We start from the raw sequence: 27,386 nt of genomic DNA on the forward strand, positions 1-27,386 counted from the left end.
GTGGTGGGGAGGTGGGCACAGAGGGAGCTAACAAACCTCTTACAATATTTTGCCTCGGGGTACAAGAATGAGAGCTCTGAAATGTTTGCATGCTCTTAGCAGAGAGGCAGTAAAATACATCTGTGGGGGTGGAATAATTTTATAAATCATTCAGGCTTTCTCTGCAAGTGCTCAGCTTTCTACAGCTTATTTAGCTATACTGCACTTAGCTATTTTCTATTTTTAATCTGCTTTAAGCTGCACATGTGATAATACTCTGGTTGCTGGTAAAGGTACACACAAACATGTGCTGTGCCTAATGCTGCTGTGTTAGAACTAGCAAGTAAGTGTGCTTAGAACCTAGTCATAAAACACATAAAATATGTTGACAGCATGCACTGAAAGGGAATTCCCATCTTGTGTTTTATCTTCTAATAAAGAAACTTGTTCTAATTTTTCTTCATCTTTTAATGACTCGATGCACATACTCAAGTCTGCTGGGGTTGAAGCACATTATTGACATGAATTTTTATGGAAGGTACCATGTTCATTTGATTGAGAAGAATATAGCCAGTAAATAATTCCTCTCCTTTTTATTGAAAATTCATAAGGAAGGGTTTTTAAGTTAAATGAAATGAAATTAAAACCACAAGGATTTGCTTGACTGATTTGAAAAGCTAGGCAAGATATTTAATTGTGATTCATTTTCTGATTTTCTAGGGTCTGAGTGTTAAATTGATCTGCTTAAAATCCTGGTCAACAGATAAACATGATGTCTTGACACATTTGTTGTGGCTCAGTCCAGAGAGGCCACAGTCTAAATAATCACTTCAGCTCAGGTTTGATACTGACCGTTTTGGAAAACAAAATGCCAAAATAGTCTTTGTCACATGCACAGGATAGCTGATCTCCTGTTTGCTTTTTTTATTTTTAAGGAGGAGACCATAAAAGATTCATCAGGTCAGGAAGATGAGACCCAATCATCTAATGATGACCCAGCACCATCTGTTGCTTCTCAAGATCCACAGGAGATCATTCGCCCTCGTCGGTGTAAATACTTTGATACAAGTATGTACACCTCAGTGCTAAGCACCCTCCCCTCAGGGGGCTGACCTTTGGTTAAGAGCAGCTCTAGTTAACACCCTCTTCTGTTTCTGAAATATGCATGTTGATACCTATAAATGTTTGTCTGTTCTCTCCCTTGACACTGCTCTTGATTAGCCTTATGCTCAAAGTAATAGGAAATAAAAGCCCTATGTTCATCTGAATGCTAAATCTTCTCTTCAGATTGTGTCAGGACACTAGAAACTCTTTTGCAAAAATAAAGGATTGAATTTGTGGATAAATTTGAATGTCTGCAGTTTTGAAAAAGCAGGCTCTCAGCAGTGTAAAGAAATCCTGTCCTGACACAGTTCAGTCCATGATCCTGCAAACTGGATGTGCCCTTCAAAAAACTGTCCTGTACGTGGAATCCAGGTGCAGTTAGTGGGGTGCTGCCTTACCAGCATCATTTCAGCTGCCACTTCACACTAAGGGCATAATTACAAATATTTGCAAATAGGAAATTCACTGTTTTGACATGACAAGGCCCAGTGCCACCAGTGTGTATATTCATTCAAAGAAGGTGAGAGTCAAGCTGTAGGAAAAAGTAAAACCTGACATGTCTAAAAATAGAACCCCAGGTTTCTTCAAGATCACTACTACAGGAAACAGAAGCAGTCTGAAAAGGCTGGTAGATTGTTAAACCTGAAATAATGAACAGGGAGATAATGTGAAGAAACTGCTTCAGGAACTCCATTTGATGCTGCTGCCAGCATTGTGGACTGATTATTTCCTCTCATGTTTTGTTTGAAAATTGGTTTTGCATCCTGATGTGGTGTTGGGTAACTGTCCCTCTAGCCAGCTCTCATTTCTGTAGGAGTCTTACTTCATGGGGTCTGAACCTTTCAGTACTGAGCTATCAGCAGGGCCTTTGGGACAACTGATATTTTACCTTTCTGTGGTGGAGGTGCCTGCCTCCAGTGTTTTAATTCCTCCTGTTCTGTGTTTTAACCAACAAAATTAAAGCAAATTAAAGCAAAGGTTCCTCATGATACCCTGTACTTGTTACTTATAAACTGTGACACTGTAGAAGTGCCATTTTCTAATTTGTAGTTTATTTTGTTCCAAAAAATCCCAAGGAACCTCAGCATGTAGGTGTGCAGAGCATTGCAGGTTCCTTAAGTGATTTTAAACACAGCATTAGCATAATCAAGTGGATTGCATTAGGATTTTTTGTGTGTTCAGCTGTGGATGGAGTGTAATTTAATGTACAAATAATTTTAGTGCTGATACTGTCACATGCTGCACATAAACTGCAGCTGCTTCAGTTCGTTGTGAAAGGCAACTGGCCTGTAGCATAAAGAGCTTAACATTTTTGTCAGTCCTTATCCCAAATAATCTATTCTCAGTGCTGCTGTGCATCTCTGAGCAGTACACCCAAGCCTGCTAAATCCCAGTAAGGCTGAGAAAAGCACACGTGCAGGTTTCTCGTGCCCTGTGCTGTTGTCTGCCTGCAGTTCACTGGCAGCTGCTGCAAGGGAACAGAACAGCAGTACCTGAGCTGGGAGCTCATTGAAACTGCTGCTGAAACCCACACGTGGATGCTGAACATCCTCATAAAAGCACTGTCAGAAGGTAACTTCTTGTAGTAAATTGGGATGGGGATCATCTCAGCTGCTCCCAAAGCCACTTTTAATTAAGTAGTAGTAAAATTGATGGATGTCTTCATCTGTGCCTTAGCTTTCCAGAACCTGGTGCCTCTCCTGATCCATTCTGAGTGTGAGCATTGGGTGGATACATTTTTGAAGTTGCCAGTACTGAACCCTTTAGTATTGTCCCCAAAAGTGCCACTTGCAGTGTGTGGTGTTAGCTGAGGTGGCGGTGAGGCACAGCTGGAGGCTGGTGGGACACAAGGGCAGGCTCATGTCCTCTGGCCACCCCTGCTGTCATGTTCCCAGGAGCTGGCTGCCACCTCCCAGGCCTGCTTGGCTGGAGCCTGGCCTTGGCATGCACAGGCCCCATCACAGCTCATTTTGGGTTAATGTTAGAACTGTTTCTTGTAGATAGTGAAATAGAAGAGGAATCTGAAGAAGATGAAGACTATATTCCCTCAGAAGACTGGAAAAAGGTATATGTTAAGTGCTGTCAAAAACTGTATTCAGTGAATAATGACTTGATCTGTTACCTAGTAACTGAGCTCTATGGATCATCCAAATCCTCTCCAGTTTTTCCCCATAAATATGAGTTTTGATAGTAAGACATGTTAAAGACCTCCCCAAATAGTCAAAATTCCATTTCCATGTTAACTGTGTATTTACATGTTGAACGATGAGAGTTTTAAGGGGTAAAAAAAGATGCTGTTGTTTACTAACAAAAACCATCACAGCTGTGGTTGTTTAACTTCTTGTTTCTGTTATTTCAAAACAGGAAATCATGGTGGGCTCTATGTTTCAAGCTGAAATTCCAGCTGGCACATGCAAGTACAAAGAGAATGAAAAAGGTGAGAGTTGGCACTATTCCCACTACCCCACTGCTTGAGATTATTTTCTAATGGAGGGAAATAAATGATTGGAGTGATGTTACGTGGCTTGCAAAAATGAAAGAACCCCCTCAAGTGAAAAACAGAACTGTCATCTCAAACTGGAGTTCACCATCAGAGCTTGAGTCTTGGAAGGGGAAAAGGAAGGTGGTGTGGCTGGCCTGTGGTGTGTTGAACCCTGGCATTCCAGTTTGGGAATATACACCAGCTTTCTCTGTAGCTCCTGCAAACATCTTCACCCGGTGTAGTTAGGAAAACCAAAATGCGTAATAAAGGAATTGTGTTGCTGGAATTGAGAGGGGCAAAATCACAGAATCCCACAGACTCACAGAATGATGGGGGTTGGGAGGGACTGCCCCCACAGTAAGGAAGCTGCTTCTTTCCTGTCCAGTCCTGTGAGCAAAAGCACAGAAGTGCTGGAGCTCTTGAGAAGAACCAGGTTGCTTTTCAGAGCAAGTTCTGATGCTGCTGTGAGGAAGGAGCCACCATGTGTTCTGCACTAAGACCACTAAGTGGCAGTGGACTGGCTCATGCCTGGAGACCAGATTAGCTGCACCAGACAATTTCAGGTTATGAGACATGAACAGAATTGAAAGATAAGTTTTCAGAAGGCTTGGACTTGAAAATCACTCCTGAGCAGGGCAGTGTGTGCAGCTGCCATCAGTGAGGGTGGCTTGGAACCAACCATCAGTTACCTTCTGAAAGGAATTGTTGCTTCTGCTGGAGGTTGTATCCTAAAACACCTGGAATCTTTCTCTTAAATGAGCAACCAATCCTCAGATTAGGGCCAGCCTCTAGGCAAAATAATCTCCCAGAACATTTCTGGGAGCTGTGTCCAAGGTGTGTGTTATACCTGAAATGGAGCTGTCTTGCTTTGCAAGTTGCTTAATGTTTTCCCTGACCACTCGTGGGTTTTAATTGGTACTCTACTTCCATGTTAAAAATACAGTTTTTTCCAAGTGGAGCTGCACCCAGCTGCACCCTGACCTTTCCACCCACACAGGATGCTGCCCCATCTCCCCTTCCTGTGCTGACCACGTTTTCCCCAGTGTTTGCTCCTGCTTTCACCTCTTGAGAAAGAGTCAGAGGTGCCCACTGAGCTGCTGGAGTCAATGTTAGAGTTAGATTCTCACTGTTTTTTGTTCTCATTGAGGACTCAGAATGAGGAAAGTATCCAGACCTTGCTTGTGTCTGCTTTTTAATAATCTGAATCTCCTTTTCTTTTGCTATGCTGGTATTTTACTCCTGGAGGTTCTTCAAAATAGAAGATTCAGAGGATATCTCATTTGGCCACATTTATCCCATTAATTTCTGTTTACTATGACTTTCCTGGTCTGAAAGCTCATGCAAAACCTCTGCAAAAACCAGTAGAGATTTGGTAATACTAAAATTCAGGAATTTTTATCTGAATGGGTTTGTTTCAGACAGTATTTCTTGAAAGCAGGAGGAAGGCCTTAGCAAGGTTTCTTTTCAGGAGCTGTTCTGACTTCAGAATGTCTGGCATCTGGGGGTCATCTTGCTTGGAGAGGTGGTGGACCTTGCTGCTGGCTTCTGCCAAGCATGTTAACTGAGACTTTTATGTTTAGTGACCCAGACCCTCCTTTTTCTGGGCGGGGGGTGGGGGGGGTAGTTTTTTGGGTTTGTGTGACCAATCCAAATCGTCTTGCAAGAAAGCAGAGCAGTTGGTTTCTGAGCCAGTTTCCCCCTGCTGGCTGGTGTCAGCAGAGCTGTGCTGCACAGGGGGTTGTGCAGGGACTGTGCTGGTGTTTCTGCAACAGGAGAGGGAAGGGGCAGTATCTGGAGCTTCATAAACAGGTCCTAGAATCTAGAGCACTGGATGCCAGAGATTTGAGTCATTGAATCCCAAATTGGTTTGGGAGGGATCTAAAGACCATCCAGTCCCACCCCCTGCATGGGCAAGGATACCTCCCACTAGACCAGGTTGCTCAGAGCCCCATCCAACCTGGTCTTGGACACTTCCAGGGATGGGGCAGCCACAGCTTCTCAGAGGGTGTCTCCCCACCCCCAGACCTGGGTGTGAAGCCAACATAAGGCATCCTCTCCTGGACATTCAGGTCACTGCAGTTGTGGGGGCTTATTTTACCTCTCCTATGTGTGCTCATGATCACTAGTTTTATAAGAAGGAGTAAACTTCTCCATTGTTGTGTTGGTTTTTTTTCCTGTGGTCAATTCAGTGTATGAAAATGATGACCAGCTGCTGTGGAATCCTGACTTCTTACCAGAAGACAAAGTGATCGAGTTCCTCAGTGAAGCATCAAGGCGTACGGGGGATGAGAAAGGCCTGGATGCCATTCCTGAAGGATCCCACATTAAAGACAATGAGCAGGTATATAAGAATAATGAGGATTTGTAGTTTAGTATTACAGAGTGAATTATCCCTTTATTTCATTTGGCTTCCAAGAATTAAAAGTGTGTTTGAAACAACTTTATTATTCCTCATGGAAACAGAAATATGATGGATTTTGACCTCTCAATAAATATTAATCTGTTAATGTAGGCTTAATGTTGCCTTATGCAGCAGTGCATTATTTTATACATAAATAATTGTGTATGAATGAGTTTTATTCCTTCAGGTGTTTTTAAAGCTGTATAAATGCAGATTTATTTTTTTTCTTCATACAAAAAACCCCACTCCATCTGTTTTACAAAGATGTGCAGTTGGGTGAAAATGTTAAAATACTTTACCTGGATAGATAATTGGCTATGTCATTGGAGATTTGGAAATTTAAGAAGGAAATATTTCTTAGTGCTGTCTTAAATGACACTACATTCATTGAAAGAATTTATTTGTAATCTTTTCTGAATAGATATTAGTGACTTGCTAAGTCTGCTTCTGTGGCACAACCTGAGCTGGGGGGTGTCCAGCTGTTACCTGTGTGTCTTTCCACCCTTGCAGGCCTTGTATGAACTGGTTAAGTGCAATTTTGATACTGAAGAGTCATTGAGAAGGTTGAGATTTAATGTGAAAGCAGCCAGAGGTGAGCACGTGCTGAGAGGTCAGGGTGTGTTGCTGAGCTCTGCTTTCAGTGTTACCCAGGGGCTGGGTTTTGCTGTCAGGCTGCAGGTACCTGAGGCAGCAGTGCCCGTTTGAATCAAACGTCTCTGAGTCTCTTGTTCTTTGAGAGACTGAAAGCCCAGAAACCACCTGTGTCCTGGGCTCTGCATCAACAGCAGCGTGGCCAGCAGGGCCAGGGAGGGGATTCTGCCCCTTTACTCAACTGTTGTGAGACCCCACCTGGAGAACTGTGTCCAATTCTGGAGCCCCCAACATAAGAAGGGCATGGAGCTCCTGGAGAGAGTCCAGAGGAGGCCATGGAGATGATCCAAGCTCTGGAAACAGGCTGAGAGAGTTGGGGGTGTTCAGTCTGGAGAAGAGAAGGCTCCAGGGAGACCTTAGAGCACCTTCCAGTGCCTGAAGGGGCTCCAGGAAAGCTGGGGAGGGGCTTTTAAAAGGGGAAGTGATTGGAAGAGGGGGATTGTTTTCAAGCTGAAAGAGGGGAGATTGAGATGAGATCTGAGGAAGAAATTCTTTGCTGTGAGAGTGGTGAGACCCTGGCCCAGGTTGCCCAGGGAAGCTGTGGCTGCCCCATCCCTGGCAGTATTGAAGGGCAGGTTGGATGGGGCTTGGAGCAACCTGGGCTGGTGGGAGGTGTCCCTGCCTATGCAGGGGGTGGGACTTGATGGTCTTTAAGGTCCCTTCCAACCCAAACCAGCCTGGGATTCTGTGATTCTATGAAATTCCCTGCAGTATGACACAGTACAAAGAGGTGGTGTAAATTAACTTCCTGTCAGTAGAGCTTGGTATCTATATCTGTGACTTTAATAACAAGTTCAGATTTAAAATTACTTATTAGCTACTCAGTTGTCCATTTCTTGTGCACTTCGTTCTTTGTTCTTCCAGACCTTTTCAGTCATCAAAGTCAATGGAACCAACATGAAATACAAATCTAAATAATTCACAATTCTAAATAAAGGAGAATGGGCATCTAAACCTTTTATTTTAAAAAGAACCTAGTCTTAAAGATGCTTTTGGAGCCCCAAGCATTTCCTGGTTCGATATTGATCTTTATACTCCAAGGAACAAGAAACTAAGAGGAGACACAAGTTATTTTCCTTGCACATTGATCTGTTGGTTCTGCTTTCAAACCTGTGGCTTCTCCAGACTTTACTGTGCAAATCACAAGACAGGAATGATCAAATAGAGAAGATTAGTTTGTTCTCCCACTATGTTAAACCTTATTTATTCATGACCTTAAGAATCAATAAGGCCAGATTACATTAAGTTCTTAGCAGTGTGGCTGAGAGTTACTAGGTGTTTATTCTGGCTTCAGTGGGGCCAAGTTTTCCCACCCCGTCATGTGAGCAGCAGTTTCTCATTCTGCCTAACTGGAGGTAACAGCCTCTCATTGCTGGCTCTTGCCTGCAGTGAAGGAGATCTCATTCCTCATCTCTTTCCTCCTGATTCTTCCAAACTCCAGCAACCAGTTTGAGTCATAGAATCCTAGAATGCCAAGTTGGAAGGTGCCTCAAGGATCATCTGGTTCAACCTCTCTAGCTACTGCTATACTTGATAGGAGGTGGCTCAGTACCCTGTCAAGCTGAGACTTACCACTGTCCAATGTGGGGGAATCCACCACTTCCCTTAGGAGACTATTCCAGTGTTTGATTGTCCCTATGGTGAAAAATTTACCCCTTGTGCCCATGACCCCTTGTCTTTTCCATGGGACTCCTTGTAAATAGGGAGTCTCCATCTTGGCAGCCACCCTTTAAGTACTGGAACATGGTGATAAGGTCTCCCCTGAGCCTTCTTTTCTCCAGGCTGAACAAGCCCAGCCTTCTCAGCCTCTCCTCATAGCATGAACTCCTTCATGCCATGTCCTGGCTTGAAGGATTCCTGCTTCCTGCAGTTCCAGGGGCAGAATGGTGAGACCAGGTTTCCAAGTCCTTCCCTTTCTGCCCCTCATTCTTTCCTCCACACAGCAGGGCTGGAGTTGCTGACCATTTATACCCAGGAGCTACTTAAAGCAGCCAAATTTCCCACCCACTCACTAGAAGGGAGGATTTTCATTTTTGTCCTAGGAAGTGAAGTTTCTGGAGGTGGTTCTCATTTAGGCAGCAGATGGTGTAAGAAATTTGAATACTCTCTGTTTTCTGTCATTGAAGTTTGGTTTTATTGGCCATATGCTTTTTTGTTAAGTGTTTTCTTTGTTGCATTTCCCTGCTCTAGAAGAATTATCTGTTTGGACAGAAGAAGAATGTAGGAACTTTGAGCAAGGACTGAAGGTCTATGGCAAGGATTTTCATGTGATTCAGGCAAATAAGGTAAACACAGATTTGAAGTCTAGTTCTCTCATATTTCTCAAAGCAATGTAATTGTAATTACTATCCTCCTTTCCCTTCACAAATTAGCACTTGACTTCTGATTTTTACTACATCTTTGTCCAAATTAGTTTGTCAAAGTCCAGAATCCTCTCTTAACTGTGACTGTGAAACTTTGCATTTCAATTTCTGGGCCTCTGAAATGTTGAGTTCCCACCGTTTCTTACGTTATGTAAAGCAGCACCGGCTTTGATTTGCACAGCTTTTGATTTAGATGGTAGCTTTTTTTTATTCTTCTTTTTTCTGTGTGTGCCCAAAATGCATTTAAATTGACCCAGGTTCTCATGGCACGTGTCTCCTAGGTACGAACAAGATCAGTTGGTGAGTGTGTAGCATTTTATTACATGTGGAAGAAATCGGAGCGTTACGATTTCTTTGCCCAGCAGACCCGCTTTGGGAAGAAGAAATACAACCTCCATCCTGGTGTCACGTAAGATGTGCATTGTTTTCATGGGCTTTTACATCTTGGAGCTAAACCTGGTGTTTGATACTGCTCTTACCTGGAATTGTGTGACAACAGGAGGGACTCCATGGTCCCTGTTGGCAGCAGGAGGACAGCCGAGGTGTAAGACAAGCTTACTAATGCATATCCTGGGATTTCCAAAGGACCTTGATTTGGAAGCAGGCCAACCCTTTGCACAGCTAGTTCATGTAGTTTGTTTTCTGGTGGAACGTTTCACAAATGTCACATTTCTGCAGATAGGTGGGATTTTTTAAATGCTTGTTTTTGCTTTCAATGCTTGTTTCATAGAAGGGCACAAGTCTCTGGGGGGGATTTGTGGTACGTGCTGTAACGGGCTCTTGAAGTGTATTGTTTGGCAAGAGTTCTGGCCAAGGCAGTAGCCCATCCTAGGGTTTTTTGGGGTGTGAGCATCTCCTTTCCCCACTCAGGGCTCTGCCTGGCAAAGTGGCTGTGCCCAGCTGGGTATTTTCCTCCCTCAGGTCCAAGCCAGCCAACATATTCTTCTGTCCTTCATTCCAGTGCTGTGATTTTAGGATCCTGCTGACATTCTCCAAGTCTTTTCACTATTATTTTTCCATCTCACTTGTTCCTGGCTTCTCTGTTGATCCTTCTATTTAATATTATTGTTTCTTTAAGCATTTTAGAGCTGTGTGTTGGACCACTGGAGTGAACTTGCAGTCTGACATTAAGAGTTGCCATCTGTGCCTTTCTCAATAGGCTGTTAGAGAGCAGCACCCAGAGCTGCTGGGTTTTCTTAACCAGTGGTCAGGAGCTCTCTGCCTCCCCCTCTGCTTCCATCTGGGTGGGGTTTTCCCCCCGTTTTTGCCCAAATTAGTTGACGTTTTTGGTTGTTAATTCCTGAAAACATTCTGTGATTCCTTTGCAGCTGACTGCATGTGGTGATCAGATGTGTCAGTAAGGACCAGACTTGTCTACTCCTGACTGCTTTTGCAGATGGCAGTGGGGACTGAGGGTACAGTCTCAGCTCCACAACAACTGTGTGTGAGGTTGTGCTGTTTCTGGAGTTAATCCAGACTAATCCCACACATACGAGGGCTTTACCAGCCAGCTTGGTTTGTTTAAATCTCTCAGAAGAGATTTACTAGTAGTGACCTAAATTGTAGGACTGTAGTAAGATTTCAGATGTGGAAATGTCTTACCTTGAGCTCTGAAGGTTTTCATTTGCTTTTAACTTTACCCCTGCTGAGGCTGTTAAGTGGACAAAGCTTCCTTGATGGTGTCCCTGCCACAGCAGCTCACACGGGCTCACTAGCATCCCCTTGAAAACCCCAGCAGCACAGGGAAGTTCCTGCCCGTGTGTGATCCCACGGGATGTGGCATAAGCAGGGGCTGGATTCCTGGAAGCTGGCTGAAGTGCTTAGTCAAGAAACAGGTGGTGGAAGCCATAGGGATGGTGGAAACCATAGGTGGGCCAGTTAGTGCAGGAGGTCTTGGAGCCGCTGGCTGTGCCGCGCGGGTCGGTGGCGGTGAGGGTTCCTGCACCAGCCAGGCTTGGCACAGCCAGGGCAATGCTGAAGGTGCCATTTCTGCCCTGCAGAGATTATATGGACCGTCTCCTGGATGAAAGTGAAAGTGCTGCCTCCAGCAGAGCTCCGTCCCCTCCTCCTACAGCCTCCAACAGCAGCACCAGCCAGTCGGAGCGGGAGGACAGCACAGCCAGCAGCAGCAACCAGAATGGTGAGTGTGTGCCCTGTCCCTCCTCAGGGCAGCTGCCAGATCCTCACCAGTGACAAGCCCAGTGAGGAGCCCAGCTTGCCTCTCCACAAACACCTCATTTTAGCTGGAACACTTCTCCAGGGTGTTCACAGCTCTACGTTAAAAATGGTTTTTGCAAAAGCTACATTTGTGTTTATCTGGTGGTCACCATATTGGAGGGGAATCTCCAGATAGATCCGTGTGTCCCTGTCTTCTCCATGCTAGTGCAGTGTAATGCTAGCTTTGTCAGGAGTCCCATGCAGGATATTTAAAGCAACTGAGAAGGGAACTGGGCTGATGTCCAGCACGAGTCGTTCTCCGGTGGCTGGCCCAGGAGCATTGGTAGCTGAGCAGACGTGGGGCACTGCAGGGCAGTTAGGAATGGGAGAAGAGCCCAGGCACCATCTCTCCTGAAGGGAGAAAACCTCAATAGCAAGTTACAGCCATTCCCAAGGAGCTGAAGAGAAGCTGTAGCAAGAGCAGGAAGGAGCTTGGGGTTGTGAGAATGGAGTACAAGCTACAGGAACTCCCCAGGTGAGGACAGTCTACCTGCAGCTTGTACAGTTATGGGATTCCAGGACATTTCTTGGCAGCTGTTGCTTGTCAGAGCTTCCATAAACCCCATTGTGATATGTCACTTGTATGCAAATCAATGGCTCACTCCTCACAGTGAGGGGGTGGAGAACAACACTGGCTTTTTAGTTCAGTGGCTCTAGTCAGACTTCTGCTTTTTTTGAGCTATCACAGATGGTTCCCTTAGTGCTGATGCTTCTCTTTCTTATGGTCTGTCTTTAGGGGTGTCTGCAAATGGGCCAGGTGAGATACCAAATAAAGATGAAGCAAAAATTGAAGGCTTGCATGTAAATGGACCTTCCAGTGGCAAGAAAACAGCTCACACAGATCTGGATACAAATGGGTATGAGACTGAAAACCTTGCCAGTGACCCAAAACTTGCTCATTCAGCTTCAAGAAATGAAAATGATTTTGAAGAAAAAAATGAAAGACCTCTAAAAAGAAGAAGAATAAACAGCACTGGGAAAGAGAGTCCAGGTTCTTCAGAGTTCTTCCAAGAAGCAAACTCACATGGAAAGCTTGAGGAACTAGAAACTTTGGATGACTGAATACTAGGAGCCAGTTTTATTCCTTGGAGTAAATTTTGGGTGTCTAAAATTTTCAGGGTTGATGGGTTACCTTACAAAATCCAGTTCTGTAAAACAATCTGCTGAGGGTTTTTGTTTTTTTTTCCCCTAATACCTTCCAGTTGGCTCCTTGTTTCAGTGCTGAAAAGCAGAAGGAGAATATTCTGTTTCTCAGAGCTGGCAACTGTAGTTCTGGGAACTCTTTTTAAGGCTCTTAAAAATATTTGAGAAACAAATCAGTGAGTTTCTGCAAAAAAAAACACTCCCAGCCTAAGACATTAAAGAAACTTGTGTGTGTTTAATGCACCGTTTAAGCATTGTACAAGTGAACAAGGCATCCTATTTGAGGCAGGGGCTGGTTCAAGTGTTGCAGGAGGATAAAATGAAATCCAGAATCCCAAGCCCTGCATGGGAGTAGGCACAGAGAGTTCCACCCATGAGAAAAGTGTCATCCCCTTGTTAAGGAACCCTTATGAATCCTGAAAGTTATGAGCACAACTATTTTTATATATAGAAGTTTTAAAAGGTAAATAAATAAACCAGGTCAGGTTTGTGTATGTAAAATTGTTGACATCAATGATGTCTTTCCATATTCTTTATCTGGGCTAAAGAAATACATTCTGTATTTTTCCAGATTTCTTTGTAGCCTTTGAAAGATTTTTTACAGTACTTACGTCTTGATGGAACTGTCCTTTCTTAAAACAAAAGCTTGTATAATTTTCTTAACTTGTACAGTTGGTAAACTTTTATGAGAGAATTGATATCCTGAGTCTAATGTCAGCTTCATTTTATTTTGCTGAATCTTTTCTAAAAAAAAAAACAAAAAACCAACAAAACCAAAACAGACAACAACAACAACAAAATGCAACCCCCAAACCAAACCAATTGACTAAAAAAAAAAGAAAAAGCTTTTTAGTCACTGTGTTATGTTCTCCTCTGAAAACAACATCAAGGCTGGTTAGAAAAGCAATTTGATTTTTGAAAACATGATTATTTTTTTTTTCTGTTTGATGGCAAATAGTGATGCTAAAAATAATGCTGACGTTGCACAGATTTCCTTGCTTCCATCATGCATTTTTCCTGCTGTTATTTTGAGCTCAGATGAAGTCCCCAGCAGCCAAATGCTTCTGTTTACTCACCCTTCTTCACCAAGATCAGGTGTCTGAGTAGCCACAGGTTTATTTTCAGGCTCTCTCTGCCACCTTCCACATTTCAGGAAGGGCAGGAATGGGTCGAGTGCTGCTGGCTGGGCAGGACGTGCCCGAGCTGGGATTGCTGACAGCCAGGGGACCTGGCATGGCTGGGGATTGCAGTGGGAGCAGGAACAGCCCAGGCACAGAAGTACCTGCAGCACAGAGTCACATGGGGATGTGGTGAGAGTGGGTAAGGGTAAATATTTTGGGCTTAAAGTGCAAGAAAGGAGGATTGTGTCTAAGGGCATGTGGAGGGGCTGCTGCTCACCATTCCACCCGGGAGAGCTGGCAGGTGTGGATGGAGGTTTTACATCCACTCTGTTACCAGTGTTTTGGTTTCTTTCATTACTAGTGTTTTTTAAGCCACAGCTAGGCACCTAAAAATAGGAAAAATTGTTCATTTGTATAATTTATACTTGTATTTCCTCCTCCTGAGGCTTGCAGGGGCACTGGTCATTTTGAATGGGTTATTTTCACTTGCAGTTTACGTTTGAAATGTCTGGTTCTGTGATTGGAAACTAATGTATCAACCTGAAAAGAAAACAACAGCCCAACTGTTAAGGGTTCCATTTGTTTTGTTTCCTTTCTCAACTGCCTGTAATTGAACTTTCTGGTCATTAATGAGCCCAGGCCTCTGGCTCCATCAGCACACTGAGGTCCTGGGGTGTTCTCACCTGCTGTGCCCAGAATGGTGGGACTGATCTGCTCTGACTGCTTCAGCTGACCTGCAGAGAGGCACATCAGGAAGGTTGTTAACAGCTGGCCTGCATTCATTCATTCATTAAGCAGTGAGACCCTGGCCCAGGTTGCCCAGAGAAGCTGTGGCTGCCCCATCTCTGGCAGTGTTGAAGGGCAGGTTGGATGGGGCTTGGAGCAACCTGGGCTGGTGGGAGGTGTCCCTGCCCATGCAGGGGGGTTGGGACTGGATGAGCTTTAAAGTCCCTTCCAACCCCAACCATTCCATGAGTCTATGATTAAGTAATTAAGTAAGAGGTTGCTGCTACCTTCACACTCTGGTTGGTGACCAGAACCCCAAAGCATCAGAGCCTTGGAGCAAAGATGGTTTGGCTCAAAGAAGGTTCAGCCTGAGGGCAGGGCCATGTTTCCACCAGTCTTTGCAACTAGAGTCCTATTTTCAATTACTATGTTTATGCTTTTTTTTGTTTGTTTGTTTCTTTGTTTGTTTGCAAGTTGGAAATACTTCCAAAAATTTAGAGGAAAGTCTGTAAGTCAGTTGTCTCAGGCTTGTGTGTGAAATGCAGCACTGTGTGTATTTTCAGGAATGTTGCTTTGGTTTGTTTTTTTTTAACCTTACCCTTTTTTGTTTTAGGTGATATGTAGAGATCTGACATTCCATAACCAACAACTATGTAATAATGCTCAGCTAGAATATTTAATTATCATTTACGTTTTGTTTATGCTGGTGTTTTATACAATACTTTGCTCATGTTCTTCAAAATGCAGCCACTATAACGTGATAAGTCATTGCACTACTAAAGCTATTTAAAATTCTAGAAATAAGAGTAACTTTGATTTCATTTAAAAAACAAGAAACAAACAAAAACTTACAGTTTGGGGCCCAGAAATGCTTCCAAACCACCTGGAAAGAGATCACAACTTGCATGTGACACTTGGGGATGTTTTTCAAGCACTATGACCATGGGTTCAGCTGGACACCACCAGAAATCCTTGCTGGGCTTTCAAAGGGTTAAATGTGATATTAAAAAGAACACACAAACCCCCCCCCCCCCCCAACTACACCCACACAGAGAAATGACAAGTTAGTTGTATACTTTTCCACCCATGGGCATTTTGCACTGTTAGTAATTCCCTTCTACCCCTGCTCCTTGTCTGCAACTCTGAAAAAGCTTATTAAAATGTGGGGTTGTTTGTTTTTTTTTAAAACATACTGCTTGCATCCAGAATTCCTGAGATGGAGAGGAAAAAAACCCAACACACAACAGCAGCTGGAGGAGCCCTGCTCCCTGAGGATGCCAACACCCCTTCTAGCAGCCCCTGCCCCTGCTGTGGGGAAACCTGCAGACACACACCTCCCCCTTTCTGAGGAGATTTTTAAGACTTCCTTCTTTCATTCCCCCAAACCAGGTGGCTCTCAAAGGGCTTTCCCAGAGCTGGGCATGACTTGGAGCAGCTGGGGAGGGGGCTCCTGTCAAGGCAGGGTCCTGGGGAGGGGGACAGAGACCAGAGCTCGGTGCTGCCACTTGCAGACGGAGCTTTGTTCACCGGGAGCATTAAGCACCCCCTGGGGAGGGGAGAAGGGACCAAGGTGAGCAAAGCATCAAGGCTTTTTTCTTCCTTGCATTTCTCCCCCCAGAGTAACTTCTTGTCCCATTCTCAATATTTTAAGCTGAAAACCCAAGAGCCCCCAACTCCCCCCAACCCAGAGGACACCAAGAAACTCTTCCCAACCCAGGTCCAGCTGCACCCTCAGCTCCTCCATCACCTTTGCTGCTGCTCCCAGGCAGTGAGGGCAGAGGCAGGAGGAGGAGGGAAGGGCAGTGGTTTATTTGAAGCTGGTACAAAAATACAAAGGCACATTAAATCCTTTTTCTGTTGTGTTTTTTTTTTTTTGCTCTCATCACTGACTGAGATACAAAGCCGGCCGCACACTGGCATAAAAAGATCACCCTTTTAATCACTAAAATGGTCTTTTTTTTCTTTGTAAATAGATTCTATATAGAAAATTTTTTAGTCAATGAATAGCATAGAAAATACTGTGATAGGAACTCTGTTCACTTTCCCAGTGTATACAACACCCCGCAGCCCCTGCCCTCAAGTGTTGCAGAGTTACCAACAAAATAAGCTTTTACAAATATTTTTAGGCTTGGACAATAAATCTAACCAGTAAATTCAAAGCAATTAAAACAAACAAACAATCACAACGTTGGGCAGGAAGGACATATCCTGACTGCCAGCCCTGGGCACAGCGACGGGACAAGGAAAATGTGGCAAAAAAAAGGGATTTGCACATGTTTGTGTTGCAGCAAGTGAGAGGAAGGCAGGGGGTCGGTGGGGTAGAACCCCAGAGGGAGCCCAGGACAGGGTCTGCCAGCCCCAGCACCTCCTGGCTACTGAGAACCAGTGTCAGGACCAGTAACCCTGCCTGGAGCCAGGCTGGGAGCAGCTCTGGGAGCAGCAGGAAGCATTTCTCATCTTTCCCTACAAAAAAAGTAACAGCTCTGACTGCAAAGCTGCTTCTACCAACATTTAGGAAGCAATAAAAGTGACAAAGGGGTTTGGTTTTTTGTGGTGTTGGGTTTTTTTTGCTTTCTCCAATTCTGCACTTGGAGTCGGGGCAGGGGGGAGCAACACTGAGCTCCAACCCCTCTCCACAGCAAGCCCAAAAGGGAATCACCCAGTGTGGAGCCCTCAGCTCCAGCAGGCTTGTCCAGAAGGACTCCAGGGATGGGATTTGGCAGCACAGGGGCTGGCAGACTCTCACCTCTGGTGGTACCAGCACTGACACACAAGTTCTCAGGCACACAGAAAAACACCAAAATGAAGCACTCCCAACAAATGCAGCTTCCCCAAACAGCAGGCACATTTATAGCAAATATCTCCCAGAAACAAAGTTTCTTGTCTAGGAAAGGTATTTTCCTGGTGACCAAAAGGAAGGATATAAAAAAAAAAAACCAAAAAACCCTCAGAGTTTTACCAAAATTGGCTTTACACTATAAACAGTTATTTTTAAGCCAAAAAACAATCCAAAGAGACTCAGAAAGAAGTGCCATGTAAAACTACCTTTTAAAAAAAAAATCAGCTCACCCTGCCTGACAAATTAAAAATCCTCTTCTTCTAACAGGCCACAAATAGAAGGAGATTTGTAACATCAAAACACAACCCACGGGCCAGGGCTTGGCTGCTTCTCTTTGCAGCCCAATTTCTGGGCTGAAGGAGGAAGCTCCATGTGCCAGGTGGGACAACACCAGCTCTCCTGCAAAACCCTGTTGCTGCTCCTCCTTGGATCCAGGGCCAGCCCCGGCATGGCCAGCAGCTTTCCCAAATCCATGGGATTTGCCCCCCTGGGGTGTTCTGAGGGAAGGTGCCAGCCCCGTGGGGTTAAGCCTTCAAGGCTGCAAGCAGCAGGAAGGAGAGGGGTGAATCCCTGTGGGGCTCTGAGAAACGAAGGGGTGGGTAAACCCTGCTTTAAAAGCAGGTCAACAGAACAACAAAAACAACAAAGAAGACAGGAAAATGTAAGTTCAAAGAGCACTGAGTGTTCAACAAGGGGATTTTGGCCCAAACCAGGAGCATCCCGCAGGAGGGGCTTTGCTGGGGGACACCGGAGCTCCCCAGGTGTGGGCTGCGAGGCCCAGTGCTGCCCTCCCTCTGTGCTGCTCCCCTCAGGGCTGGATCTGCCCCAGAGCCCGTGGCCTCCCCTTCCCAGCCAGCCCCAGCACCCATCCTGCTGCCCCCACCGGGATGAGAGGCAGCCGAGGATGCTCCAGGTGCCTCCCCGGGAGCCGACACAACCCTCCGCCGCCCGCGCCGCTTGTGCCAGGCTCTCCTGCCAGATCTCCACGTGATTACAGACCCATTAATTCCCTCACCATCAGGCTTCATTAGATTCATCCCTTGCCGTGCGGTCAATCATCTTCCCAGTCATTTGTAAAGGCAGCAATCTAATTTGTGCAAATTAAGAGCGTGGCCCTGACCCCGCGGCAGGCGCCCCGGGTTCCTCCCCCGGGCTGCCCGTCCTCGGCTGAGCAGAAGTCGGTCACCTCCCAAGGAAGCTCCTCTCCCCGGTCACACTGAGCTTTTCCCTTTAATGTCCATCTTGCTGCCCACTTCGGACTGCTTGCTCCTCTGCTCCTCCGTGAAGGTGATGTAGGAATACACCAGGCTTCCAGCAATGCTGCAAAACAGGGGCAGGGTGGAGGGTGAGACACCCCAGCTCAGCCACGGGGCTGGTGTCACTCCTGCACCACACAGCACCAACACCTCTGCACACCAGCACCTTCATCAGTGACACCCACAGGCACCAGCTGCCAAAGCAAACTCAAACCTAGGGGTGTGCTGATGGTCAAGGATCTGCTGCAAGCAAAAAAAAACCTGGTTTCCCCCCCTAGGATCAGCTATTTTGTTCCAATTCCTGCTCGCCCAGTCCCTTACCTAGTGCTAGACCTGCTCCTCACTGGAGGGTCCTGCTGAGGACAAGGAGACCTTCCACCCCACAGAAACACACCCCAGAGCAGAAAGGAGGCTTTCCAAAAGCTGTGCCAAAACACCCGGTGAAATGAACAACAACAACAAAATACTTCTTTTGCTACCTTAATTACACAATTCAGGCCCACAACTCTGAGAACAACTGAAGTTTGCTGCTAAAATCCCTCTCTGCCTTCTCCTGGCATGACAACATCCCAAGTGGGAGGTCCCAGCTGGAAGCAGGGCCTGAGCAGCCCCACCAGGCTCTTCTGCTGCAGCACAAACACCAGTTCTGTGGGTTTGTTCCTTTCTTAAGGAGGTGTCGAGTCACCTTCGTGCAAGAAGAGTCTCAAACCCCCTCAGTTTCACAGCATTTTCCACTTGCAAGTCACAAACAAGACCTGCCAACTTACCTGATGTTTAGACCGATGAAGTTGGTCCACGTGAAGATATAGTCTCCTCCAAAAAACATCCCAATATAGGTTATTAAAATATTCTGCAAAGGAAGGAGACGTGAGGAACAAGGGTGTCAGTGTCTGTGCAGCCTCAGCCAAGCCCCTTGCATTGAAGCAAGGTGGGGATGGGGACCTGGGGTGCAGAGGGTGGGGAAAGGGGTTGGGGCAATGCAGGCCTCCAAGCAGGTGGGTTTAGAGCTGCTGAGAAAGGCTCTGGGGCAGAGGCTGCCCAGACACACACACAGCGCATCCCTCTGCTCCACAAAAGGAATGAATGAAACAAGTCATCCCCCTGGAGCCCTCCTGCCCCCCAGGCAGGGCAGAGCTGAAGCCCCAGGGAGCACAGGAACCACCTACCTTAATGCAGCCAACTATTGTAGTTGTGAGAGCAGAGTTATACTGAGTGCAGAGAACTGTGGAGTACATCAGGATGAACCTGCAGGAGGAAGAGCAGACCTTGGGATCCAGGACAGGCTTCGCCATCACCACTCACCTCTGCCCCTCCTTCCTAGAGTGGCATCTGTGCCACTTGTTTTTGGTAAACCTGCACTTAGCAGGGTAGGAAATAATTTCTATCTGCCATAGCTCGCAGAAATAATGGAATCATAGACTCATTTTGGTTGGAAAAGACCTTGAAGACCATCCAGTCCAACTGTTCCCCCAGCCCTGCCCAGGCCACCACTGCCCCATGTCCCTCAGCACCACATCTACAGGGCTTGGAAACCCCTCCAGGGATGGGGACTCCCCCCCTGCCCTGGGCAGCCTGGCCAGGGCCTGACAACCTTTTCCAGAAAGGAGTTGTTCCCAAGATCCAACCTCAACCTCCCCTGGCACAACTTGAGCCCATCTCCTCTTGTCCCATCCCTTGTTCCTGGGGAGCAGAGCCCGACCCCCCTGGCTCCAACCTCCTCTCAGGCAGCTGCAGAGCCAGCAGGTCTCCCCTCACCTCCTGGGCTCCAGGCTGGACACCCCCAGCTCCCTCAGCTCCTCCTCTAGGACTTGTGCTCCAGCCCCTTCCCCAGCTCCCTTGCCCTTCCCTGGACACGCTCCAGCCCCTCCATGTCCTGCTTGTCCTGAGGGGCCCTGACCTGCCCCCAGGACTCGAGGTGCAGCCTCAGCAGTGCCCAGCACGGGGGCACGATCCCTGCCCTGCTCCTGCTGCCCACCCTGTGGTGACACAGCCAGGATGCTGGTGGCCTCTTGGCCACCCGGGCACACACTGCCTCCTAGCCAGCTTGTGCTGCCCAACACCCCAAGTGGTTATGCATTTATTTTTTGTTAAACCCAGAGTGTCTCAGGCCACCAAACCACAGCACTCTTGAGACCCCTCAGGTGCCCCCACCGCCCTGTCCCCCCGATGCCCCAGCCAGGGCAGGGTGTCCTTCCTTACCCCATCACACACGACAGCGTGAACTGCACGATGAAGAGCGTGTCTGCCCAGCCCTGGTACTCCATGGCCTGCAAGAAACACATCCCCACCCTTAGAGCATGAGGAGCAGACACAGAAATAAATGCACAGCAGGACAAGAAACAAGCTCCTGACCTTGGCTTTCATGTCGTCACAGCAGGAACAAACAAAACCCAACACAGCCCAGAGTGACATCCTGGGGCTGCACGGGGGACACAGCAGCATCTAACTGGTTTGGGATGGGAGGAACCTTAAAGCTCATCCAGTCCCAACCCCCTGCATGGGCAGGGACACCTCCCACCAGCCCAGGTTGCTCCAAGCCCCATCCAACCTGCCCTTCAACACTGCCAGGGATGGGGCAGCCACAGCTTCTCTGGGCAGCCTGGACCAGGGTCTCACCACCCTCACAGCAAAGAATTTCTCCCTCAGATCTCATCTCCATCTCCCTCTTCAGCTGGAAACCCTTCCCACTCATCCCATCCCTCCTTGCCCTTGTCCAAAGTCCCTCCCCAGCTTTCCTGGAGCCCCTTCAGGCACTGGAAGGTGCTCTCAGGTCTCCCTGGAGCCTTCTCTTCTCCAGACTGAACACCCCAACTCTCCCAGCCTGTCTCCAGAGCAGAGCTGAGAAAATTGCCACAGGGAGCCTGAAGTTCCCTTTAGGGCTTTTCTTGTTGTTTTTTTCTTTTCAAGTGACACTCCACGCAGCTGGAGCTCAGTGTTGCCAGCTGCAGGTCTGGGGATCCCTTCAAGGACAAAGCTCCAGCAGCAGGAGATGTTTTGCAGTGGGGACAGGGTGGGAGGGGTGGAACTCCAGGTTGACCAACATCCAGCAACATCTCCTTGCTGCACAGAAGGGGAACAGTGTCCTGGGTGACATCAGACAAAGTGCTGCCAGCAGGATGAGGATGGGGATCCTCCCCAGTGCAAGAGAGACATGGACATCCTGGGGACAGCCCAGCAAAGGGCCACCAAGATCAGGGACTGGAGCATCTCTCCCCTGAGGGGAGGCTGGGAGAGCTGGGACCTTCCAGTGGTGAGCAGGGGCCATGGAGACACATGGACACACAGGAGGGTCCCTCTGAACACCAGGGAGCACTTTGTCAGTGTGAGGGTGCCCGAGTGTGGGCACAGGATGCCCAGCTGGTGGAGCCTCCATCCTTGGGGATGTCCAGCACCCACTGGGCCACCAGCTCTCAGGGTTGGACCAGACGAGAGGTCCCTGCCAGCCTCAACCAGGTCCACCCTTGTCCCCACAAGGAATTCCTCGCAGGGCTCCCCTCACCACCCTCCCCACACCCACCTCTGCCTCTCCCCGAGCATGACGGGACCAATTACCTGTGGTGCTCGTTAATGAACTACAAGATTTAGCACATCCACGTGCAGGGGGTGAGAGGGGGGGGGCCTTTCCCACCCCCCCCCCCCCCCCATGCCCAGCACAGCCCCCCACAATGTGCTCGCCCCCCAGCCCTGCCAGACGTGCCCAGCCACACGCTCCACAGGGGGGGTTTTCATCAGGCTGCAAACATGAGTTTCCTGGCAGCAGCCCCAAAACAGCTCATCTTTGTCTGCCCTGCCTGCCAGGAGCTGGGCCAGGGAAAAAGGAGTTTATTCAGGGGGGGAAAGAGGGAAAAAAAACAACAAACCAAACTAGAAGCAAGGGTTTCTTCACAGGCTGAACAGAGGCTGCACAGAGCAGCACGGAGCAACTTACTGCTCCCTGTCCACCAGCTCCTGCTTATAAATGAGCCCTTTATCCCCAAACAGAATCAAGGAATCATTTGGGTTGGAGGAGACCTCGAAGATCATCCAGTCCAACAGTTCCCCCAGCCCTGCCAAGGCCACCCCTGCCCCATGTCCCTCAGCACCACATCCACACGGCTTGGAAACCCCTCCAGGGATGGGGACTCCACCACTTCTCCTTGCTAATCACAGCTCATGATCTTAGCAACTGCTCACTGAGGCTCCTCAGCAGGGCATGAAGCTCCCAAGGAGAATAAAAGCCCCCAGGTTCTCCCTGCCTGGGCACGGCTGGAGGGGGGACACAGGGGTGACTGCCAAGGGCAGCAGCACCCAGAGGTGTCTCCATGGGGTCAGGGTGGGCAACACCCCCGGCCTCCAACATCTGCCTTCCCTCCTAGGGAGAAGGGTGCATGGAAAGTCAGTGCTCCTGCTCAGAGCCAACCGAGCAGGGAGCTGCACATAAAGGAGTGTAATCATATCTTATAATGACCCCACATAAATGTCAGGTCTGTGGAACAGCATGTAAATCAGCCTGTGAGGGCACCACAGCCAGACCAACCCTCAGAGCACCTCAACACACAGCCCAGCAAGGGGGAAGGACACAGCAGTCTGAAGAAACCCATTTATTCTAAAAATACCAGACTTCTTTGTTTTAAGTAATACTCGGCTTCGTTTATTGCTCCCACACTTCCCCATCCCACCAACAGCACAAAAACCACCTCCAGTGACCTCCTGCTCACGTAGCTTCCCCCTCTGCCCCAAAACCAACTTCCTGCCCCAGCCACTTTCCCCTGGCACTGCCCAGACCCTGCTCACAAACTGGGCACAAAGAACTACGTGGCAGTTTCCTCGTTTTGAGCACTTCCCATTTCACCTAACGAGGCCGAAGGGCTGAAAAAGCACATCATGACCCCCCAGCAAAACCTTCCTCTAGGCAACCCACTCTGCCCACACCCAAGGTCCTTGTGCCACTGAAGGTCCTGGCTTTGGGGGCAGGACTCCCTACCTTTTGTGCATCTCCGGTGAAGTAGGCGATGGCCAAGGTGGGCAGGATCATGAAGAGTGCATTGTAATAGAGCAGGCCATATTTTCCCAGCTCCTAGGAAGAGGGAACAGCTGCCTTGAGGAAAAGCTGCCTCCACAAACAGGAATGCAAAACCTTACTCATATTGCTACTGAAAAATGGGTCTTGGGAGCTAAAGCCACGTGGGAGCCTCCGAGAGGGAAGAGGGGGGGATAACTGATTTATCTGTGTTTGAAATCTATATATTTAATACCTTTATATATATATACACACACACAAAGGTACATTAAACAGACTCAGGCAACAAGCTTCCAACAGGCTTTACAGCCACCATCAATCAAAATGCCATTTCTCTGCTGCCATACAGGGCTGTGGTCACAACCCAGCAGAGATGCAGCTCCACGGGAATGCCAGACCTTCCAGGAGGGAGACTGTGGGCAAGGGAGGGGGTAGCACCAAGCAAGCCCCTCCTCCAGCCCCCCCAACCAGACACGAGCTGCTGCCAAGCCCAGCACAAGACCCAAAACGACAGGTCCACCCACCTTTGAGTCCAGCTTCTGCTTCACGTAGGCACCGTTCGCAGCTGTTAAGGCATCGTTAATGAGGATAAAAATATACCCTTCCAGGTCGAAGGCCAAGTCAGCACTGGGAAAGGGAGAAAAAAAAAATAATCACCAAAAAACAACCCTTCAGTTAAAGATTTGAGCTGTGCACGATTTCTTCCACCTGCTGTTTAGCCAGCAAGCTGTCAGAGAAAGTTAAAGCGTGCCAGGAGGGACTGGGGATTTGGGTCAGTGAAACATTCTTTCCTACTAGAGAGCATGTCTGAGGGTAAAAATAAAGAAAGAATCAGCTTTTACTCTCCCTCTTCTTGGGACACCCCGTGTCACCAGGGACCCTTTGGAGACCAAGGTGGGGGTGGGGGGGACAGCAAGTGGAGCTCACCTGGCAGCTACAAAGGCGCCGATGATCATGGCAAATACTGTCATCTGGATGCTCCAGGAAAACTTCTTCCTGGAAAGCCAGGCAGGAGGACACTGCTGTCAGTCCCAGTTCCATCCTGACGGAAGCACTGGGAGCCCTTTGGAGCAGGGCAGGGAGAAGCCTTCCCACCCAGGAGGGGGAGAAAACCCCAACCAAACCAACCCACCCAAGAGCAACGAGACACTTTTAGGCAACAATCTCTGCGATGGAGAAAATACTTGAGCATTGAAGAGGAGCAAGTTGATGGGGAGTTACACTGGCTGTGGATTAGGCTGGAAGTTTGCAGAGTAGGGATGCTGGCTGGGCTCGATGATCCCAAGAGTCTCTTCCAAGACCCTGAATGGCTCTGTGATTCCATGACTCTATGGCTCGGCAGGACACGGGGCAGCCAGCACGGGGAGGGGGCTGCCAGCACCCAGGGAGAGCAGCTGGGGGGTCTCCCGTGCAGGGGGCAGCCCAGGAAGGCACAGCCCCCCAGCCGGGCTGTCAGCAGGCCAGGCCACTTCCAGCTTCCCCAGCAAGGAGCTCGCCTCAGCTCGCCCAGCTCCCCAGGGCACGGGCTGAGGATCCCGGCAGGAACACGCTGCTGCTCCCTGCACCCGCTTCCCCCACCCGCCCTCATCCCTCAATCCCAGCTGGGAGCCAAGCCCCCCCGCCCACGGGGCTCCCCAGCACTTCCAAACCCACCGGGACGACATTCCAACGCCCCGGGCTGCCCCCAGCTCCAACTGATGGGCAAACCCGGGGGAGAAAGGGGGCCGGGAAGACTCACTTGAGCAGGAATCCCTCGGCAAACATGGTGAAGAGGATGGAAAACCTCCGCAGGACGGTGAACATGGGCAGGCTGCAGGGGAGGTGCAGGGTGAGGGAGGGGTTTGGGGGGGGGGGGGGGATGTCCCCGAAACGCGGCCACCCACGCAGCAACAGCGCCCGGGAAAGGGGCTCCAGAGAGCAGAGCCATCAGGAGCTTCCTGATGGAAAAATCCACGGCTCCCACACTGGGAAAAGTATCCCCGGGGAGGCGACCCTCGCCGGCCCCCCTGCCCGTGCCGGGGGAGGGCCAGACCCGCGCCCCTCCCCACCCGCCGGCTGGGAAAATCCTTTCGGAAAGACGCACGTGGCTCATTCCAGCGTGGGCAGGGGAGGAACCACATGGCCCCGAGCGGCTCCTGCTGGGATCACCCGCACCCCTGGAGCCTCCGGGCCCCCCACCCCCTGGAGACCACCCCCCCGGGAGGGACGAACCGCCCGTACTTCAGCTTCTTTGTGCTGAACAGCCCGGTGATCTGGTTCCCGAAGTACAGCAGAGGTAGAGGAAACGTCTGGAAAAAAACACAAGAGGGATAAACCGGGGCGTGAGCGAGCGGGGCAAGGCGGGGACCCCCCCGAAGCACCCCCGTTTTATAGCACACAGGGAATCACTCCCCCCAACCCCGACGTGGAAATGTTCACACACACACCCCCCCCCTCGGGGGCCACCAGCACGGACATCCCGCTGCCACAGAAGCCCGTGGGTGCCCACGGAGGGAGGGGGCTGGGGCAGAGACCCCCCGCCCAGGGCCCGGGGAGGGGGCACGGTGCCCAGGGATGGGGACGGGGGGTTTACCCGGCGAGGGACGTGTCTGTCGAGGTCGGGGAACTTGACCACCCGCAGCGCCTTGCCCGCCCAGAGCACGGCCACTGTCGCCAGCATCTGCCAGAGAGCAGGGAGGGGGGGATCAGCCCGACGGACCCCCCAAAATGAGGGGGGGGGCGGGGAGGGATGGGACATTTGGGGACCACACTCACCTGGCCCAGCCCCACACACAGCGAGGAGGGGAACCTGCGGGCAGAGAGTCAGAAGGGGTACCCGCATTTTAGGGAGGGGTCCAGCAGCCCGACCCCCGACTCCCCCCATAGTGTGTGGGAGGAGGGGGGCGGCAGTGGCCCCCCGAGCCCACAAGCTTGCAGCGCCTGTAGCCATGGGGGGCATTGCCCAGCAGTGCTGGGGGTCCCTATAGGAATGGGGGGACACCCATGGGGGGCTGGCAGTGGGCTCTTGGGGAAAGGGGGGACAGAGAGAAGCGTGCGTGGGGGCCAGCCCCACAGCAGGGGGGTTGCCAGGGGGTGTAAAGGTGGAGGGGGGGGCACACAGAGGGGTGCCTAGCCCCCAAGGAAGGGGGGTGCGGAGGAATGGATGCTGGGGCACAGCCCCCGAGGCCGGGGGGGATGCACAGAGGCGGGGTGGGGCTTTCACGGGGGCGCCTGACCCAAAGAATGGGGGGCTTGGGGGTGGGGGGTGCTGGGGCACAGCACCCAAAGGCGGGGGGGGGATGTTCATGGAGGGAAGGTGGGGGGCATGCACGGGGAAGGGGGGCATCCATGGGCTCGGCTCCCAGGGCAGAGGGGTGCGGGGCAGGGGGGTGCCGGTGATGGGGGGCGGAGGGGGGATCCCGTGCGGGGCAGGGGGTGGGGGGGGGGGTGTCGCGGAAGCCGTACCCGTAGGTGGTGAGGACGCTCTTGTTGACGACGACGATGAGGAAGGAGCTGAGTCCGTAGAAGGCCGCGGCCAGCAGCTTGAGCAGGAGCGTGAGGCCCGGCGCCGCCATGCCCCGCTCCGCATCGCCGGGCGCGGGGGCTCCGCCGGGGGCCCCCCCCACGGCCCCGGCCGCCGGGCGTCTGCGCGCCGACCGCCGCGACATGGCTGCGGGGGGCGGGACGGGGCGGGGCGGGGCGGGGCGGGGCGGGGGGGGAGGAACCGGGCGGGGGGGGGCGGTGAAGGGAGGGGGAATGGGGGGGGGAAGCGGTGAAGGGGGGGCGGTGTGGGGGGACACGGTACGGGGGGGGGGCACGGCACGGGGCGGGGGGTGTCGGTACGGGAGGGGTCACGGTGCGGGGAGGGGGGAACGAGGGGGGAAGCGGTGAAGGGGGGGCGGTGTGGGGGGACACGGTACGGGGGGAGGAACGGGGCGGGGGGGCCGGTGATGGGGAGGAACGGGGCGGGGGGAGGTGTCGAGGCGGGGGGGTCACGGTAAAGGGGGGGGGAAGGGGCAGGGGGGGGTGTCGGAGCGGGGGGGTCACGGTAAAGGGGGGAAGAACGGGGCGGGGGGGCCGGGGGGGTCGTGGGGGGGCGGTGATGGGGAGGAACGGGGCGGGGGGG

At 50.1% G+C, this 27,386-nt stretch overlaps 2 protein-coding genes across 12 annotated transcripts in view; one reads left to right on the forward strand and one right to left on the reverse strand.

Moving 5' to 3' along the window:
* The window catches only part of MIER1 (MIER1 transcriptional regulator), a 98,535-nt gene that overhangs the window by 25,211 nt on the left and 45,938 nt on the right, over positions 1-27,386 (forward strand). For 5 of the 11 annotated variants that reach the window (XR_007890088.1, XR_007890086.1, XR_007890089.1 and 2 more), the window contains exons 5-13: positions 915-1,047; positions 3,084-3,148; positions 3,448-3,520; positions 5,755-5,906; positions 6,477-6,558; positions 8,808-8,902; positions 9,262-9,389; positions 10,981-11,120; positions 11,934-14,326. Coding sequence is in view for 3 of the 11 variants with exons in the window: in XM_051625520.1 (XP_051481480.1) it covers positions 915-1,047; positions 3,084-3,148; positions 3,448-3,520; positions 5,755-5,906; positions 6,477-6,558; positions 8,808-8,902; positions 9,262-9,389; positions 10,981-11,120; positions 11,934-12,259 (1,194 nt within the window). In the remaining 8 variants the exon portion in view is untranslated. Of the gene's footprint in view, positions 1-914; positions 1,048-3,083; positions 3,149-3,447; positions 3,521-5,754; positions 5,907-6,476; positions 6,559-8,807; positions 8,903-9,261; positions 9,390-10,980; positions 11,121-11,933; positions 14,992-27,386 lie in introns of those variants that run through there. The other 6 variants (XR_007890091.1, XR_007890093.1, XR_007890092.1 and 3 more) reach the window with 2 other exon arrangements.
* Positions 15,901-26,937, reverse strand: SLC35D1 (solute carrier family 35 member D1). The gene is made up of 12 exons (XM_051625526.1): positions 26,726-26,937; positions 26,036-26,069; positions 25,854-25,940; positions 25,502-25,569; positions 25,020-25,091; positions 24,209-24,277; positions 23,806-23,908; positions 23,246-23,338; positions 20,482-20,549; positions 19,449-19,527; positions 19,050-19,132; positions 15,901-18,346 (listed from the first exon to the last, which is right to left on the reverse strand). Exons 1-12 carry the CDS (start codon positions 26,926-26,928, stop codon positions 18,238-18,240), a joined length of 1,068 nt encoding a protein of 355 aa, XP_051481486.1. The 5' UTR covers positions 26,929-26,937; the 3' UTR covers positions 15,901-18,237.

Source organism: Apus apus, chromosome 7, assembly GCF_020740795.1.
Source record: "Apus apus isolate bApuApu2 chromosome 7, bApuApu2.pri.cur, whole genome shotgun sequence".
Classification (NCBI taxonomy): Eukaryota; Metazoa; Chordata; class Aves; order Apodiformes; family Apodidae; genus Apus; species Apus apus.

Excerpts from the sequence above, each read along its gene's own strand:
- SLC35D1 (XM_051625526.1), bottom strand. The coding sequence starts at position 26,928 with ATGTCGCGGCGGTCGGCGCGCAGACGCCCGGCGGCCGGGGCCGTGGGG. Across the intron at positions 24,278-25,019 it reads GCCGAGGGATTCCTGCTCAA|GAAGAAGTTTTCCTGGAGCA; the intron begins GTGAGTCTTCCC and ends CTGGCTTTCCAG. Across the intron at positions 23,339-23,805 it reads AGCAGAAGCTGGACTCAAAG|GAGCTGGGAAAATATGGCCT; the intron begins GTGGGTGGACCT and ends CCCTCTTCCTAG.